Raw genomic sequence first — 14,406 nt, forward strand, 5'->3', positions numbered from 1 at the left:
ACCGACAACTCTGCCAGAGATCACAATAGAGGGCCCTGGACAGAGCGGGAGAAAAATGTAGAACAAAGTTCAAATGCACACACACACGCATACATACACAGACAAAGACCAGGCTTGCTGGTCTGACAGAGACTGAAGAAACCCAGAGAGCATGGCCTCTGTACACCCTTTTAACTCAGTATTGAAGTCACTCCTGAGGTTCACCCTTCAGCCAAAGATTAGACAGGTCTATGCTGTAGTGGTTAAGAGCTTGGCTGCTAACCAAAATATTGGCAGTTCGAATCCATCATCTGTTCCTTGGAACCCTATGGGGAAGTTCTAATCTGTTCTATAGAGTCACTATGAGTCAGAATCAGGTTTAATTTGGTTTTTTTGGTATAGGGCCAACAATAACACACATGAGGAATATGCTTTGTAGTTTAATCATGTCTATGAGACTAATGGGCACACCAGCCCAAAAGCAAAGGCAAGAAGGCAGGAAGGGGCAGGAAAACTGGATGAGTGGAAACAGGGAAGGGAAAAGTGTTGACATATCACAGGGTTGGCAACCAGTGTCGCAAAACAATTTGTGTATTAACTGCTTAATGAGAAACTAATTTGCTCTGTAAACTTTCACCTAAAGCACAATTAAAAAAAAAAAAAAAGAATAAAATACCCATTTATTCAGTTGTGTGTGGATAAAAAGGAATGGGTAGACATGCTATCAATTGCCCAGTCCCATCCCACCCCGCCACTTTCTCCCGCCCCTGCATCCGAGGGAAGACTTTCAGGAGCTGTGACTTCCCCCGGGATAGATGATGTACTGTGATGGCTTTTCGTCCTCATCAGTTTTATACTGTGGAATCCTTGTCTTTCGTGTCCTCTGAAGGGCTAGAGGAGTGGGCATAGGGCTTAGGATGCCACCCCAATTGGGTGCAAGTAATGTCAAGTGCATAAATCCCTGGGTGGTGCAAACAACGTGCTCAGCTGCTAATCGAAAGGTTGGATGTTCGAGTCCACACAGAGACGCCTCTGAAGAAAGGCCTGGAGATCTACTTCCACCAAAAAAATCAGCCATTGCAAAACCCTATGGAGCACAGCTCTACTCTGACTCACATGAGCTGGAAATCGACTCGACGGCAACAGGTTACATCCTGGCACTTTAAAGCCCTTTGGCCATCTCATTCTGGGGGAGTTCATTTTGTTTCTCTCTTCATATGTCCCAAGCAGAAAATTCTGCAGGTGACAGTGTTTCGTTGCACATTTCTGAAGAGATCTTGTTCTGTCCACGCCTTAGTGTGGCGCCCCCTGCAGGCCAGCCCTTGTGCTGTCCCCACTCTTTTCTCTCCCCAGGTGACCTCGCCTGCCTCCACTGTGCCCCCACCACTTTGCACTGTCTGGTTAGTCAGAGCCCTGGCTTTGGAGTCGCACAGACTTGGGTCTAGTTGCTAGCTCTGCCCCTTACTAGAGTGTGACCTAACTGAAACTCAGTTTCCTTTTTTGTCAAGTGAGATGAATAATAAAAAACCAAATCCAGTGCCGTCAAGTCGATTTCGACTCATAGTGACCCTATAGGACAGAGTAGAACCGCCCCATAGAGTTTCCAAGGAGCACCTGGTGGATTCAAACTGGCAACCCTTTGGTTAGCAGCTGTAGCACTTAACCACTACGCCACCAGGGTTTTCAGATGAATAATACCTGCCTCAAAAAAAAAAAAAACAGAAAATAAAAACCGACTCTGTCTCACAGAACTGGTGTGAAGATTAAACTAGGTGGAAAGTGGTTAGCACAGAGCCTGGCACGTGGTAGGTCTATAACACACACCAGCATTACTATTATTTACCTGCGTCTCCAGGCCAAACCTGTCCCTTGAGCTTTGGATCTGTCTGTCCACTCCACCCAGACATCTGCCCAGCTCTTCCCGCCTGTGCCACGTACTCAGCGTGACTCACACTAAATGTATCACCTTCCCTCCCAACCCTCCCTGGGTCCCTCCTCCCAATGAAGGATGTTGCCACACACCCAGCTGCCTGGGCCAGGAACCTGAGCTTCAGGTTAGACATTACCTCCCTGTGCCCTTGGTTCAGGTTCTTGTCACAGCTTGTCAGATTTTTTTTTTTTAATTTATTGTGGTAAAACATATATAACAACAAAAGAAAAATTAGCCATTTTAACCATTTTTAAGTGGACAATTCAGTGGCATTAACTACATTCACCTTGTGCAACCATCACCACTATCTATTTCTAAAACTTTTTCATCACCCCAAAAAGAAACTGAGTGCCCCTTCAGCAATAAGTCCCTACCTCCTCATCCCCACGCCTCCCCCAAGCCCTTGGTAACCATGATTAATTTTTTTTGACAGAATTCTTACAATAACCTGCCCCTAACTGACCTCCTTTGGTGTACAAGCACTCAGGCGCCCTCCGTGTCCTCCGCACTCCCTCCGCAGGCATCTTTCCAAATCACAAGCCTGGGTCTGTGACTCCCCAGTATACAACCAACCATTCTTCAGCTCCCGTTTGCTTCCGGGATGAAGTTCAAACTCCTTAGCTTGTTGCCAAGGGGCTTCTGAGGCTGCCTCTGCTGGCCTAGCCTCCCCTCACTTGCCTCTTTCCCTCCGGCTGGACTGAACATGGCCCCCTACCTGTGCCTATTCTCTCGTCCCCGTGGCTTGTCTTCATCTGGTGAACTCTGCTTTCCTTTCAGGGTTCTTCTGGGCCTCACCTCCTCCCACACCCCTTCTGACTGCCCAAACTCTCTGTGCCGTAGTGCAGAGATTTTGCAGGCCTGTAAATTTTTGAAAAAGACCTTTGGGGACCGAATTAAGTTGCCACCTTTTAATTTTGTTAAGTAAGGACAGGAGTCCTTGGGTGATGCAAATGGTTAAGCACTTGGATGCTAATCGAGAGGTTGGAGGTTTGAATCCAGTCAGAGGCACCTCACAAGAAAGGCCTGATGATCTACTTTTGAAAAATGAACTATTGAAAACCCTATGGAGCACAGTTCTACCCTGACATGCATGGAGTCACCATGAGCTGGAGTTGACAGCAATTGGTTGGGTTGGTTGGGAGAAAGGACATACATTAAAAAAAAAAAAAAGAAACCAAGCAAGCAAGAAGTAATGATTTCCATTTACCATCCCCATTATTTCATAAAGAAAGGATGCTTTAACCCCTCAAAATGGGGAAGGGCATAGACCCAGAATGAGAGATACTTTTGGCAGCCTTATACCACATAGATAGACACCGTGCCTTGGGTGTGTTTTTTCTTCCTGAGTCTCAGACCAGTATGAATTTTCTACAGACCATCCTGGGTGGTGTTGGAGACCCAGCTGAGGTGATTAATTTCTCCACAGGAAATGTGAGTTCCTCAGTGAGTTTTTGCATGAATGGAGGAGCAGTGATTGACTCCCCACTTGGTGGTGAGAAAAGGTGTGAAGTCAGTGAGCCTCTCAGAGTGGAATGAGTGTTGAGCTACCCTACGCCTGGCCTGCTCTGCCTGCAGGTCTCCCTGTCTCCTCTCCTGGGCCTGTGTGTGTGGCGTTGTGGTCCCTTCTGCTGTCCTTGCTCCCGGCCTCTCTGCCACCCCTAGCCTCTTCTCTCTCTCTCAGCCCGCTCCCATTTTCCCTCTCTATTGCACTAGAAAAAAAATACTAGTAGCCTATATCTTACCAGTAAACCAGTGGGCATGGAGTCAATTCTACTCATGGTAAACCCATATTTTTAAGAGTAGAACTGTGCTCCATAAGTTTTTTTTTTTTTAATTGTGGTAAAAATATACACAACAAAACATATGCAACTCAACAGTTTTCCACATGTATAATCCAACGACCATAGGTTTCAATGGCTGACTTTTCAGAAGTAGATTGCCAGGCCTTTCTTCTGAGGTATTTCTGGGTAGACTAGAATTTCCAACCTTTTGGATAGCAGCTGAGCAAATTAACCGCTGTACCACCTAGGGACTCCACCCATATCATAACTGGCCACAATATGCAATTTAAAAAGGGAGTCAGGTGGATTTTCAACAAATATTTGTGTGTGTCAGGGTGGTGCCAGGTTTTCTTTCATGTGTGTGCTCTCGGTGATCTGTCCAGGAGGAAGCCATCTCCTTGCTTGTTGTTAGTTGCTGTTGAGTCAGTTTGAACTCATGGCAACCATGTGTGTGTAGAGTAGAACTGCTCTGTAGGGGCTTTTAAGAAATAATTTATTTTTATTTTTTAAATATTTATTGTGTTTTAGGTGAAAGTTTATAGCGCAAGTTAGTTTTTCATCCAGAAATTTATACACAAATTGTTTTGCAACATTGGTTGCAATACCCACAATGTGTCAGCACTCCCCCCCTTTCCTTTTCCACCCTGGGTTCTCCATGTCCATTCGTCCTGTTTTCCTGTCCCTTTATGCCTTCTCATCTTTGCTTTTGGCAGGTGTTGCCCATTTGGTCTTGCATACTTGATCTAAGAAGCATGTTCCTCACGTGTGTTATGTTTGTTTTCTATGCCTATCTAATCCTTGGTTGAAAGATGGACTTCTGGAGTGTCTTCACTTCTGAGTTAAGCTAAACTTAAGGACTTCAGGGGTTATTTTTGGTTTCAGGTTCAAAGATTATCTCAAGGCAATGATATCGGGGTTTAGCCTCCATGGCTTCGGAAATGCTGGATTCCATGAGAATTTGGAGTTCTCTTCTGCATTTTTCCCCTTTCTTCTGGTCTCATGACAAAGGAGACAGTTGTTCATGCAGGCAGTTTGCCACACATTCCATTTTCTCCTCCTGTTCCTGACTCTCCTTCTTCCTCTGTTGCTGCAGGCAAATAGAGACCAATTATGCCTTGGGGTCCAAAGAGTTTTCAAGGCTGTGACCTTTCAATCACCAGGCTTGTCTTCCGAGGCACCTTTGAGCCACCAACCTTTTGGCTAGTAATATTAGCCCCCAGAGGCTCATCACCTTCCTTAGAAATGATGAAACAAGGTCTAAAAGAGGCTAAGCCTCTTGACCTAGGTCACACACCTGGTATGTGATGGAGCTAGGCCTCTGCCATCTTTTATATTGAGTTTCTCTGTTCTCAAAACCCCAGTAAATAAACTCAAACCAATTCTTAAATGAACAGAGATATATTTCTCTTTAAAAAAACTAAGGTATGGTCTTTATTCATCTCTTATTGGATTGTGGTCATTCATTCATTCGATTTGTTATGGGTATAAAGTATATCTGTACTCTTGTTGGGAGTTTTTAAATTACCTTTTCAATCTCTTCTTTTTATTATAGGTTTATTTAGTTGTTCTACCTCTATTTGTGTTACTTTAGGTAGGTAGTGTGTTTCTAGAAATTTGTCTATTTTCTCTAGGTTTTCAAATTATTAGAGTATAATTTTTCACAGTGTTCTGTTATGATTCTTTTAATTTCAGTTGGGTCTGTTGTGATATCGACCATCTCATTTCTTATTCAGGTTGTTTACTTCCTCTCCTGTTTTTCTTTTGTCAGTTTGGCCAGTGGTTTATTGATTTTGTTGATCTTTTCAAAGAACCAGCTTTTGATCTTGTTTACTCTTTCAACTGCTTTTCTATTCTCTATTTCATTTAATTCTGCTCTAATTTTTATTATTTCCATTCTTCCGGTCCCTGAGGGCTTCTTTTGCTACTCTCTTTCTATTTGTTTGAGTTGTGGGGTTAATGTTTTGATTTTGGCCCTTTCTTCTTTTTGGACGTGTACATTTATTGCTATAAATTGACTTCTAAGCACCGCTTTGCTGTGTCCCAAAGGTTCTGGTAGGATGTGTTTTCATTCTCATTTGATTCTGTGAATTTCTTTATTCCATCCTTAATTTCTTCTATAACACAGTAGTTTTTGAGCAAGGTGTTGTTCAGTTTCCACGTATTTGATTTTTTTTTTATTCCCCTTGCTTTTTCTATTACTGATTTCTGCTTTTATGGCTTTATGGTCAGAAAAGATGCTTTGTAATATTTTGATGTTTTGGATTCTGTTAAGGCTTGGTTTGTGGCCTAATACGTGGTCTATTCTGGAGAATATTCCATGTGCCTTGGTGTATTTGGCTGCTGTTGGGTGGAGTGTTCTGTATATGTCTATGGGATCAAGTTGGTTGATTGTGGCGTTTAGATCCTCTGTGTCTTTATTGACCTTCCTTCTGGATGTTCTGTCCTTTACCAAAAGCGGTGTGTTGAAGTCTTCTACTATTGTTGTGGAGCTGTCTATCTCTCTTTTCAATGCTGTTAGAGTTTGTTTTATGTATTTTGGAGCCCTGTCTTTGGGTGCACAAATATTTATTATGGTAATGTCCTCCTGGTGTATTGACCCTTTAATCATTATGTAGTGTCCTTCCTTATCCTTTGTGGTAGATTTTTCTTTAAAGTCTATTTTGTCAGAGATTAATATTGCCACTTCTGCTCTTTTTGATTGTTGTTTGCTTAATGTATATTTTTTCCATCCTTTGAGTTTTTGTTTGTGTCTTTAAGTCTAAGGTGTATTTCTTATAGGCAGCATATAAATGGATTTTTTTTTTTTTTACTCCATTCTGCCATTCTCTGTCTCTTTATTGCTGCATTTAGTCCATTTACATTCAGCATAATTATTGAGAGGTACAAGTTTAGTGCTGTCATTTTGATGTTTTTTTTTTATGTGTGTTGTCAACAGTTTCTTTGTTCCACTTAATTTTCTGTGCTGAGTCGTTTTTATTAATGTATTTTTTTTTTCATCTTTTTCATTGCTGTTGATTTTGTATTTGCTGAGTCCTTATGTTTTTCTTGTTTTTTATTTTGATGTGTAGAGTTCTTATTTTCCTTTCTGGTTACCTTAGTATTTACCCCTATTTTTCTAAGTCTAAACCAATCTTTTATTTCTTTATATTGCCTTAACTTCCTGTCCATATGAAAGATCTATCACTACATTATTTAGTCTCTCTTTTTGTTTTAATGCTGTCGTCTTTTACATATTGACATCTCTGTTTCCCTATTTTCAGTGTTTTAGCTTTGATTTACTTTTGTGACTTCCCTATCTGGGTTGATATTGGTTGTTCTGACCTGTGTTCTAGTCTTGGGTTGTTACCTGATGTAATTGATTTTCTAACCGGAGGACACCCTTTAGTATTCCTTGTAAGTTATATCTACACTCTTGTAGAAAACTTTGAAATATTAATACAGGGAAAATACCCAGTGGCAGCCATTGTTAATGTTTCTTCTAGTCTTTTGTCCAATCTATTTTTTCCCCATAATTGAAATTTTACTAACTACAGGTAGTCCTTGACTTATGACATATTTGACTTACGATGCACAACATTTACGACCATCCTTTTTTTTTGTACATCTTATCTTTAGTAATATGTACTATATTACATTGTGGCAACATGTAATTTGCTGATGTCATCATACCTGTAAGTTTATATGTAATATTTCAAACCCCAAAGACAAATACAGATAAGATTTATAAAGATAAAAACTCATTGGTGTTGAGTTGATTCCAACTCATAGTGACCCTATAGGACAGAGTAGAACTGCCCCATAGGGTTTCCAAGGAGCAGCTGGAGGATCTGAACTGACAACTTTTTGATTAGCAGCTATACCTCTTAACCACTGTGCCACCAAGGCTCCATTTATAAAGATACTGATAATAAAAACCATTAATAATGAAAACAAAAAAATAAATAAAATGAAGTATTTGGTGTCAGAACAGACTTACGACAGAGTCATCAGAACTGAACCCTGTTGTAAGTCGGGGACTACCTGCAAACAGTTTTTCAGCAAGATGCCAGACCTCTGTTAAGTCCTGAGTTTGCAAAGCTGAGTGAGGTACAGTCCCAGAATAGGAAAAAATGCAGAGATAACTTTTAAAAATATAAAACAAACAAACCCATTGCCGTTGAGCCAATTCCGACTCATAGCTGTCCTATAGGACAGAGTAGAACTGCCCTATAGGGTTTCCAAGGAGCAGCTGATAGATTCAAACTGCCAACCTTTTGGTTAGCAGCCCTAGCTCTTAAGCACTATGCCACCAGGGCTCCTTTTAAAATACAGACAAGATTTATTCCTGGAACCAGGCTGAGTCGATTTCAATCCCAGTTTTGTCCTTCACTTCTTTTTTTTTTTTTTTTTTTTAATTGTGCTTTAGATGAAAGTTTACAGAGCAAACTAACTTCTCATTAAACAATTAATATATTGTTTTGTGTCATTGGCTGCCAATCCCATGACATGTCAACACTCTCCTCTTCTCAACCTTAGGTTGCCCATCACCAACTTTCCTGTACCCTCCTGCCTTCTTGTCCTTGCCCCTGGGCTGGTGTGTCCATTTAGTCTCATTTTGTTTTAGGGCCTGCCTAATCTTTGGCTGAAGGGTGAACCTCAGGAGTGACTTTGTTACTGAGCTATAAGGGTGTTCAGGAGCCATACTCTTGGGGTTTTTCCAGTCTCTGTCAGACCAGTAAGTCTGGTCTTTTTTTTGTGCGTGTGTGAGTTAGAATTTTGTTCTACATTTTTCTCCAGCCCTGTCCGGGACCCTCTCTTGTGATCCCTGTCAGAGCAGTTGGTGTGTTGGCTGGGCACTGTCTAGTTGTGCTGGCCTCAGTCTGGTGGAGGCTGTGGTACTTGTGGTTCATTACTCCTTTGGACTAATCTCTCCCTTGTGTTTTTGATTGTCTTCATTCTCCATTGCTCCAGTAGGTGTTAGACTAGTGGAGCATCTTAGATGGCCGCTCACAAGCTTTTAAGACAGCACATGCTACTCACCAAAGTAGGGTATAGAACATTTCCTTTCTTTTCTTTTTTTTTTATTGTACTTTTGATGAAGGTTTACAGAACAAACTAGCTTATCATTAAACAGTTAGTACGCATATTGTTTTGTGACGTTGGTTACCAAACCCCATGACATGTCAATACCCTCCTTTCTTGACCTTGTTTTTATTGTTGTGTGCTCTCAAGTTGGGTTCCTTATTTGTTCTTTACTTCTTATGTAACTTTGGGCAAGTTACTTAATGTCTGTGTACTTCAGTTCCCCTACTTGTGAAGTGGGGATAATAACGGTGCCTATCTCTGAGTGCCGTTGTGAGGGCTAAATTAGTTAATTCATGTAAAATGGTTAGAATGGTGCCTGGCATATAGTAAGCGTTTAGTTATTGTTAGATGTTTTTACAAAATTGTCGTTTTGTTAAAATCACCACTGTCACTCCTGCTGTTACCACTCACAGGGGCTCAGTGAAGGCTGTTACTTCCCCCTTTTCACCCAATGTGCTAGCTGAAGTGAGGCGTTAGGAAATATAAAACACTTGAGGGGGAAGGGCTCTTGCCTAAATGGAAAAAAATGAAGACTTGTTTACATTTCATCATTCTGTATTTCACTTTTCTGTTTTGCTTCAGATATGTGCCCCCTGATGTCAGTCAAGTTCTGTAGCATTTCTGAGCCTCAGTGTCTTTGCAAAACAGGGATAGCAGTGGCTGCTTCATACGATGCTTCCAGGGTGAGGTGAGATGATAATACAGGCACATCAACAACTTGGCACTGATATATAGTAAGCCTCAGCAAAAGTTGGTGCTATAATATTAGTAATATTTTATTAATATGCTATTAGTATTGTTTCTACCACCTGTCTGTCAGTTTGTCATAGTGGTGGCTTGTGTGTTGCTAAGATGCTGGAAGCTATGCCATACCATATTTCAAATACCAGCAGGGTCACCCATGGTGGACAGGTTTCAGTGGAGCTTCCAGAGTAAGATAGACTAGGAAGAAAGGCCTGGCAACCTACTTTTGAAAATTAGCCAGTGAAAACCCTATGGATCACAACAGAATATTGCCCGATATAGTGCTGGAAGATGAGCCCCCTAGGCTGGAAGGCACAACAGCCACAACAGTGGACTCGAGTACACCAGTGATCATGTAAATCGCGTGGGACAGGGCAAGGGTCCGTTCTGATGTACACGGGGTGGTCATCGGAGCCGACTTGACACAACTAACAATTAGTATTATTAATAGAAGTTACTTCACCCTGAGCCTCAGTTTCCTCATCTGTAGAATGGAAATTATCATTATTAATAGTGATGCCAAGTTGCTCCACTGCCCATCTCACAGGGGGTGAAATGGTCTGAATCGGGGTACCCAGAGTCATTTGGTGAGCTTTTTTAAAAACCTTGTTATTTAAGACTTAATTTTGTTCTTTATTAGAGAAATTCCATTCATTCTGTTAACATTCCTGGGTTATTAGAGATAATACCAAAATAAATTTCCCACTTGACCTCCTCTCGCCCCCCACCAGAAATCTGAGGCACGAGAAGTTAACTATCCTGCTCTGGACCACATACCATGTTGGGGTCTGAGCTGAGGGTAGAAACTCTGTGGGTCTCTCTATTTTCCTGAAGCATCTGTCTGGGTTTGGAGAGCCTTTTACAAACCCTGATGACTGGATCCCATTCCCTGGATTCTGAGGCTGTAGACCAGAGTGGGTCTAACAGGCTCCCAAATGATGCTGAGCGTGGGCTGGGTTTGGGGAACCACTGGGCTGAATGATCATCTGTAGTCAGCCATATTTTATCTTTCTCTTTTTTTTTGTTTCATCATTCTTTAGATGAAGCTTTACAGAGCAAATTAGTTTCTCATTAAACAAATACACATTGTTTTGTGACATTGGTTGCCAACCCCATGACATGTCAACACTCTCCCCTTCTCGATCTTGCGCTCCCCATTACCAGCTTTCCTGACCCCCTCTGCCTTTTTTTCCTTGCCCCTAGGCTGGTGTGCTCATTTAGTCTCATTTTGTTTTATGGGCCTGTCTCATCTTTGGCTGAAGGGTAAACATCAGGAGTGACTTCAGTACTGAGTTAAAAGGGTATCTGGGGGCCACGGTTTTTCCAGTTCCTGTCAGACCCTTAAATCTGGTCTTCTTTTGTGTGTGTGAGTTGGATTTTCATTCTACATTTTTTCTCCAGCTCTGTCAGGGAACCTCTGTTGTGATCCCTGTCAGAGCAGTTGGGGTGGTAGCCCGGTACCATCTAGTTGTGCTCGACTCCGTCCATTTTTTCTCTCTAGTGCTACCCCATCCCTTGGTTTTAGTTTTCATTCTAGCTCCCCACTGCCTTTTGTTCATTCTTTAGTCACCCGTGCTGTGAGTCTGGTTCTCTGCCAGGCTGGGCTGGGAGGAACACAAGGGAATGAGGACTGGGTCCCTCCCATGAATTCTAGGTCCGATTCTGAACTCTGTCACTGACTTGCTGTGTGATCTTGGACAAGTTGCTTTTCCTCTTTAGGCCTCTGTTTTTTTCTTCTGTGCAATGGGGGAGGTTGGACATTCTTTTATGCCCCCACCAATACTGCTGGTGTGTGGTTTTCTCTCCTCCTGGGAGCGGTACATTCCTGCCAGAAATTCTCCCCTGAGCAGAAGCAGGGTCACCGTCTCCTCCACCCCCTTGCTAGTCCTTTCTTCTCCTGCTCCTGGCTCAGGGAGGCATGTGTCTGTGTAAACAAATTTCTGTGATATTTTTAACTTCTTGATGGCAAAATGATGAGCTGAAAAGAAATTAAATATCTTGAGATGCAGAAATATTCCACCCTGTCCCGGTTAAGCTCCTAGTCCCTTGGGGCTGTTAGCTGCTGAGCACTGGTCCCTTGTCACTGCTCTTGCTCGGATACTTGGCCTTCTGCCACCTTGAGGGATTTCTGTAGAAACGCTGTTCCCATGGAGGAAAGGTCTTGCCTGAGTGTCTGGTCACATTCCTTCTCCTACAAGGTGGCACTAAACCTACCCAGGAGGATGAAAACTTGTTGTTTAAGTTAAATGTGTCTTTATTGCAAAAAGGCGCATAGAAGGAAACGAAAATGTTAAGAGCGCTTCCATTCGTTTTCTTCTTGAAGAGTCTTGTGAGAGTGCCTGGTCCACATTCTTTCTCCTACAAGGTGGCGCTAAACCTGCCCACGTGGATGAGAACTTGTTGTTTTAAATTAATATTTTTTTATTGCCAAATGGTACATAGAAGGAAATGAAAGTGTTGATAGTGCTTACATTCAGTGGTGTATATTCTTCCATTTTTTTTCTTCCTGTGTGTGAATATCTATTACCACATGTCATATAATATACAATAACTACCGTAATAGAAGTGTGTTCCTTTAGAAACTTTGGGTCAAACCATATGGACTTGTTCTTGCATTTTTCATGTAGTGTATCTTGTCATCAGTCTTTTCCTACAATGTCTTTAGAGGCCGGGTTGCGTCATGTGGCTATGTCATATCTTACATAATTTGCCCCTCGTGGTTGGATAGTTGGTTATTTCCAGTGTTATGTTCCTTTGAATAATATTGTGATAAACTTCACTCTGCTTTTAGACTCCAGCAGACAGGACCGCAGGGTCCGTGGATTGTCAGTAACAAACCTTTCTTCTGTCTACAGATGCCGAGAGTCTTAAAGCTGACACCCAGGTGTCCCCCTCCACTCAGGTGAGCTCCTGGTCTTGTCAAAGGGTCTGGACAGCAGCACCTAATGGTTAGGGTGGCACCAGGCAGAATTTGACTCAAATCCCAGCTCTGCGACTTACTAGAAATTTGACCTTTTCCAGCTTCTACAAGATAGGATAATAGCAGTTGTGACGTCGCAGGGCTGTGGTGGCCGTGTCAAGTGTCAGCCCTGGCCTGACATGTAGAACCCTTCTTTGTCAGGCGGACACTGCTAATGGCTTAGCTTGAGACTTGGATTTGGTCCATCCAGACCCCCTCCCCTGTGGACTCCTGGTGTCATAATTTGTAGAAAAGGAGATTAACCTCTGAAGCTGCTTAACAAACTCTGAATAATCCAATTTCCCAACCAACTGTATCTTCTCCCGTGGGCCTTAATTCCCTCCATGCTAAGCTGGGAGGCTCAGCCACTCCTGGAGCTGGGGCAGCACAGGAAAGCGCTTGTGCAGATTCAATGTTGGACTGTCTAGATGCCTGCAGGAGCAGCTGCAGGTGAAGCCTAGGCCGGTGGGAGTAGGGAAACTGACACCGAGGAGGACATGCCGGCATTGCCAGGATGGTATGCCTTGTATTTGTTGCCTCACTGGATTCTTACGTTAACCCTATGAGGAATTAGAATCCCTGTTTGATGAGGGGGACTTGGTGGTTCAGTGGTAGAATTCTTGCCTTCCATGTAGGAGACCTGGATTCTATTTCCGGCCAGTACACCTTAAGTGCAGCCACCACCCATCTGTGAGTGGAGGCTTGTGTGTTGCTATGATGCTGAACAGGTTTCAGCAGAGCTTCCAGACTAAAATGGACTAGGAGGAAAGGCCTGGCAATCTACTTCCAAAAAACCAGCCAATGAAAACCTTATGGATCACAACAATCCAATGTGCAACCAGTCATGGGGATGGCACAGAACTGGGCATCGTTGCATTGTGTATGGGGTTGCTGTGAGTTGGGGACCGACTTGATGGGAGCTAATAACAACATTTTAGGAGGGAGGAAAACTGAGGTCCAGGCGGGTTAAACCTGCCCAAGGTCGCGTAGCTAGTAAGTGGTGGGGCCACCTTTGTAGTCTGTGTTTTCCCCAGTAAGTGGCAGCAGACCTGTAAGGACAATTGATGCTTCAGCGTATTTATTGAGTGTCTCCTCTGCCCTTAAGTTCTTGGTGGAAAGGCAGATGGAAAGAAATCCCACCTTGAGTAGGCAAGGCAAGGTATATATACAGTTAATACAAATAATAGTGAAAAAGTGGAGGGCGACGAAGGCTAGGTACGGGGAGGTTCATGGAGTACAGAAAGGAATTCTTTGGGTAGATCAGGAGACATTTTGAGGAGGTAGTGGCTGAGCTAGGTCCATGTCCTCAGATGACAGTAGAACCCGCAGAGCCAGGCTCATGGTGACAAATGTCTCTTCTAGGCATCAACTACCAATGATGATAGTGGTGTTAACACTCCTCCTATGTATCCTCCAAGTGCAGCAAGCCTCCCAGGTAAGGACTGGGTGTTTTTGTACATTCCTATTGTCTGAGAGGAGCCCTGGTGGCGCAATAGTTAAGTGCTATGGCTGTTAACCAAAAGGTCAGCAGTTCAAATCCACCAGCCGCTCCTTGGAAACCCTATGGGGCAGTTCTACTCTGTCCTATAGAGTCGCTATGAGTCAGAATTGACTCACCGGCAATGGGTTTTTGGTTATGGTCTGAGGGGGATAAAAAACTTGTCTCTGCAGAAAGCCTTTTCTTAGTTGGACTGGCAGAGGGCCAGTCTGACATCATGGAAAGAACCAACGGCAGAAATAGTCTTTTATTGCTTTCTATGTTCAAGTTTGCTATTATGAGTCAAGAAATAGTGAGGGGACCCTAAGAAGAATAGGACAAATCAGCAAATATTTCATTCTCGGCCACAATACAAATGAATGTGCTACCCACAAAATTATTGGATCCTGAAACAGAATACGTGTAGAGAGAAATTTTTGTTTTGTGAGCCCTTGATTTCAGTGCTTCTGAA

General features: G+C 42.9%; 1 protein-coding gene across 2 annotated transcripts in view; it reads left to right on the forward strand.

The window, feature by feature from the left end:
- The window catches only part of IL6R (interleukin 6 receptor), a 60,674-nt gene that overhangs the window by 30,856 nt on the left and 15,412 nt on the right, over nucleotides 1-14,406 (forward strand). Inside the window, exons 7-8 of one of the 2 annotated variants that reach the window (XM_023554017.2) lie at nucleotides 12,354-12,400; nucleotides 13,820-13,892. The exons of the other annotated variant lie outside the window; for it this stretch is intronic. Of the exons in view, the coding sequence (XP_023409785.1) occupies nucleotides 12,354-12,400; nucleotides 13,820-13,892 (120 nt within the window). The remainder of the gene's footprint in view (nucleotides 1-12,353; nucleotides 12,401-13,819; nucleotides 13,893-14,406) is intronic. 2 annotated transcript variants of the gene reach the window in all.

This window comes from Loxodonta africana, chromosome 3, assembly GCF_030014295.1.
Source record: "Loxodonta africana isolate mLoxAfr1 chromosome 3, mLoxAfr1.hap2, whole genome shotgun sequence".
Taxonomy (NCBI): Eukaryota; Metazoa; Chordata; class Mammalia; order Proboscidea; family Elephantidae; genus Loxodonta; species Loxodonta africana.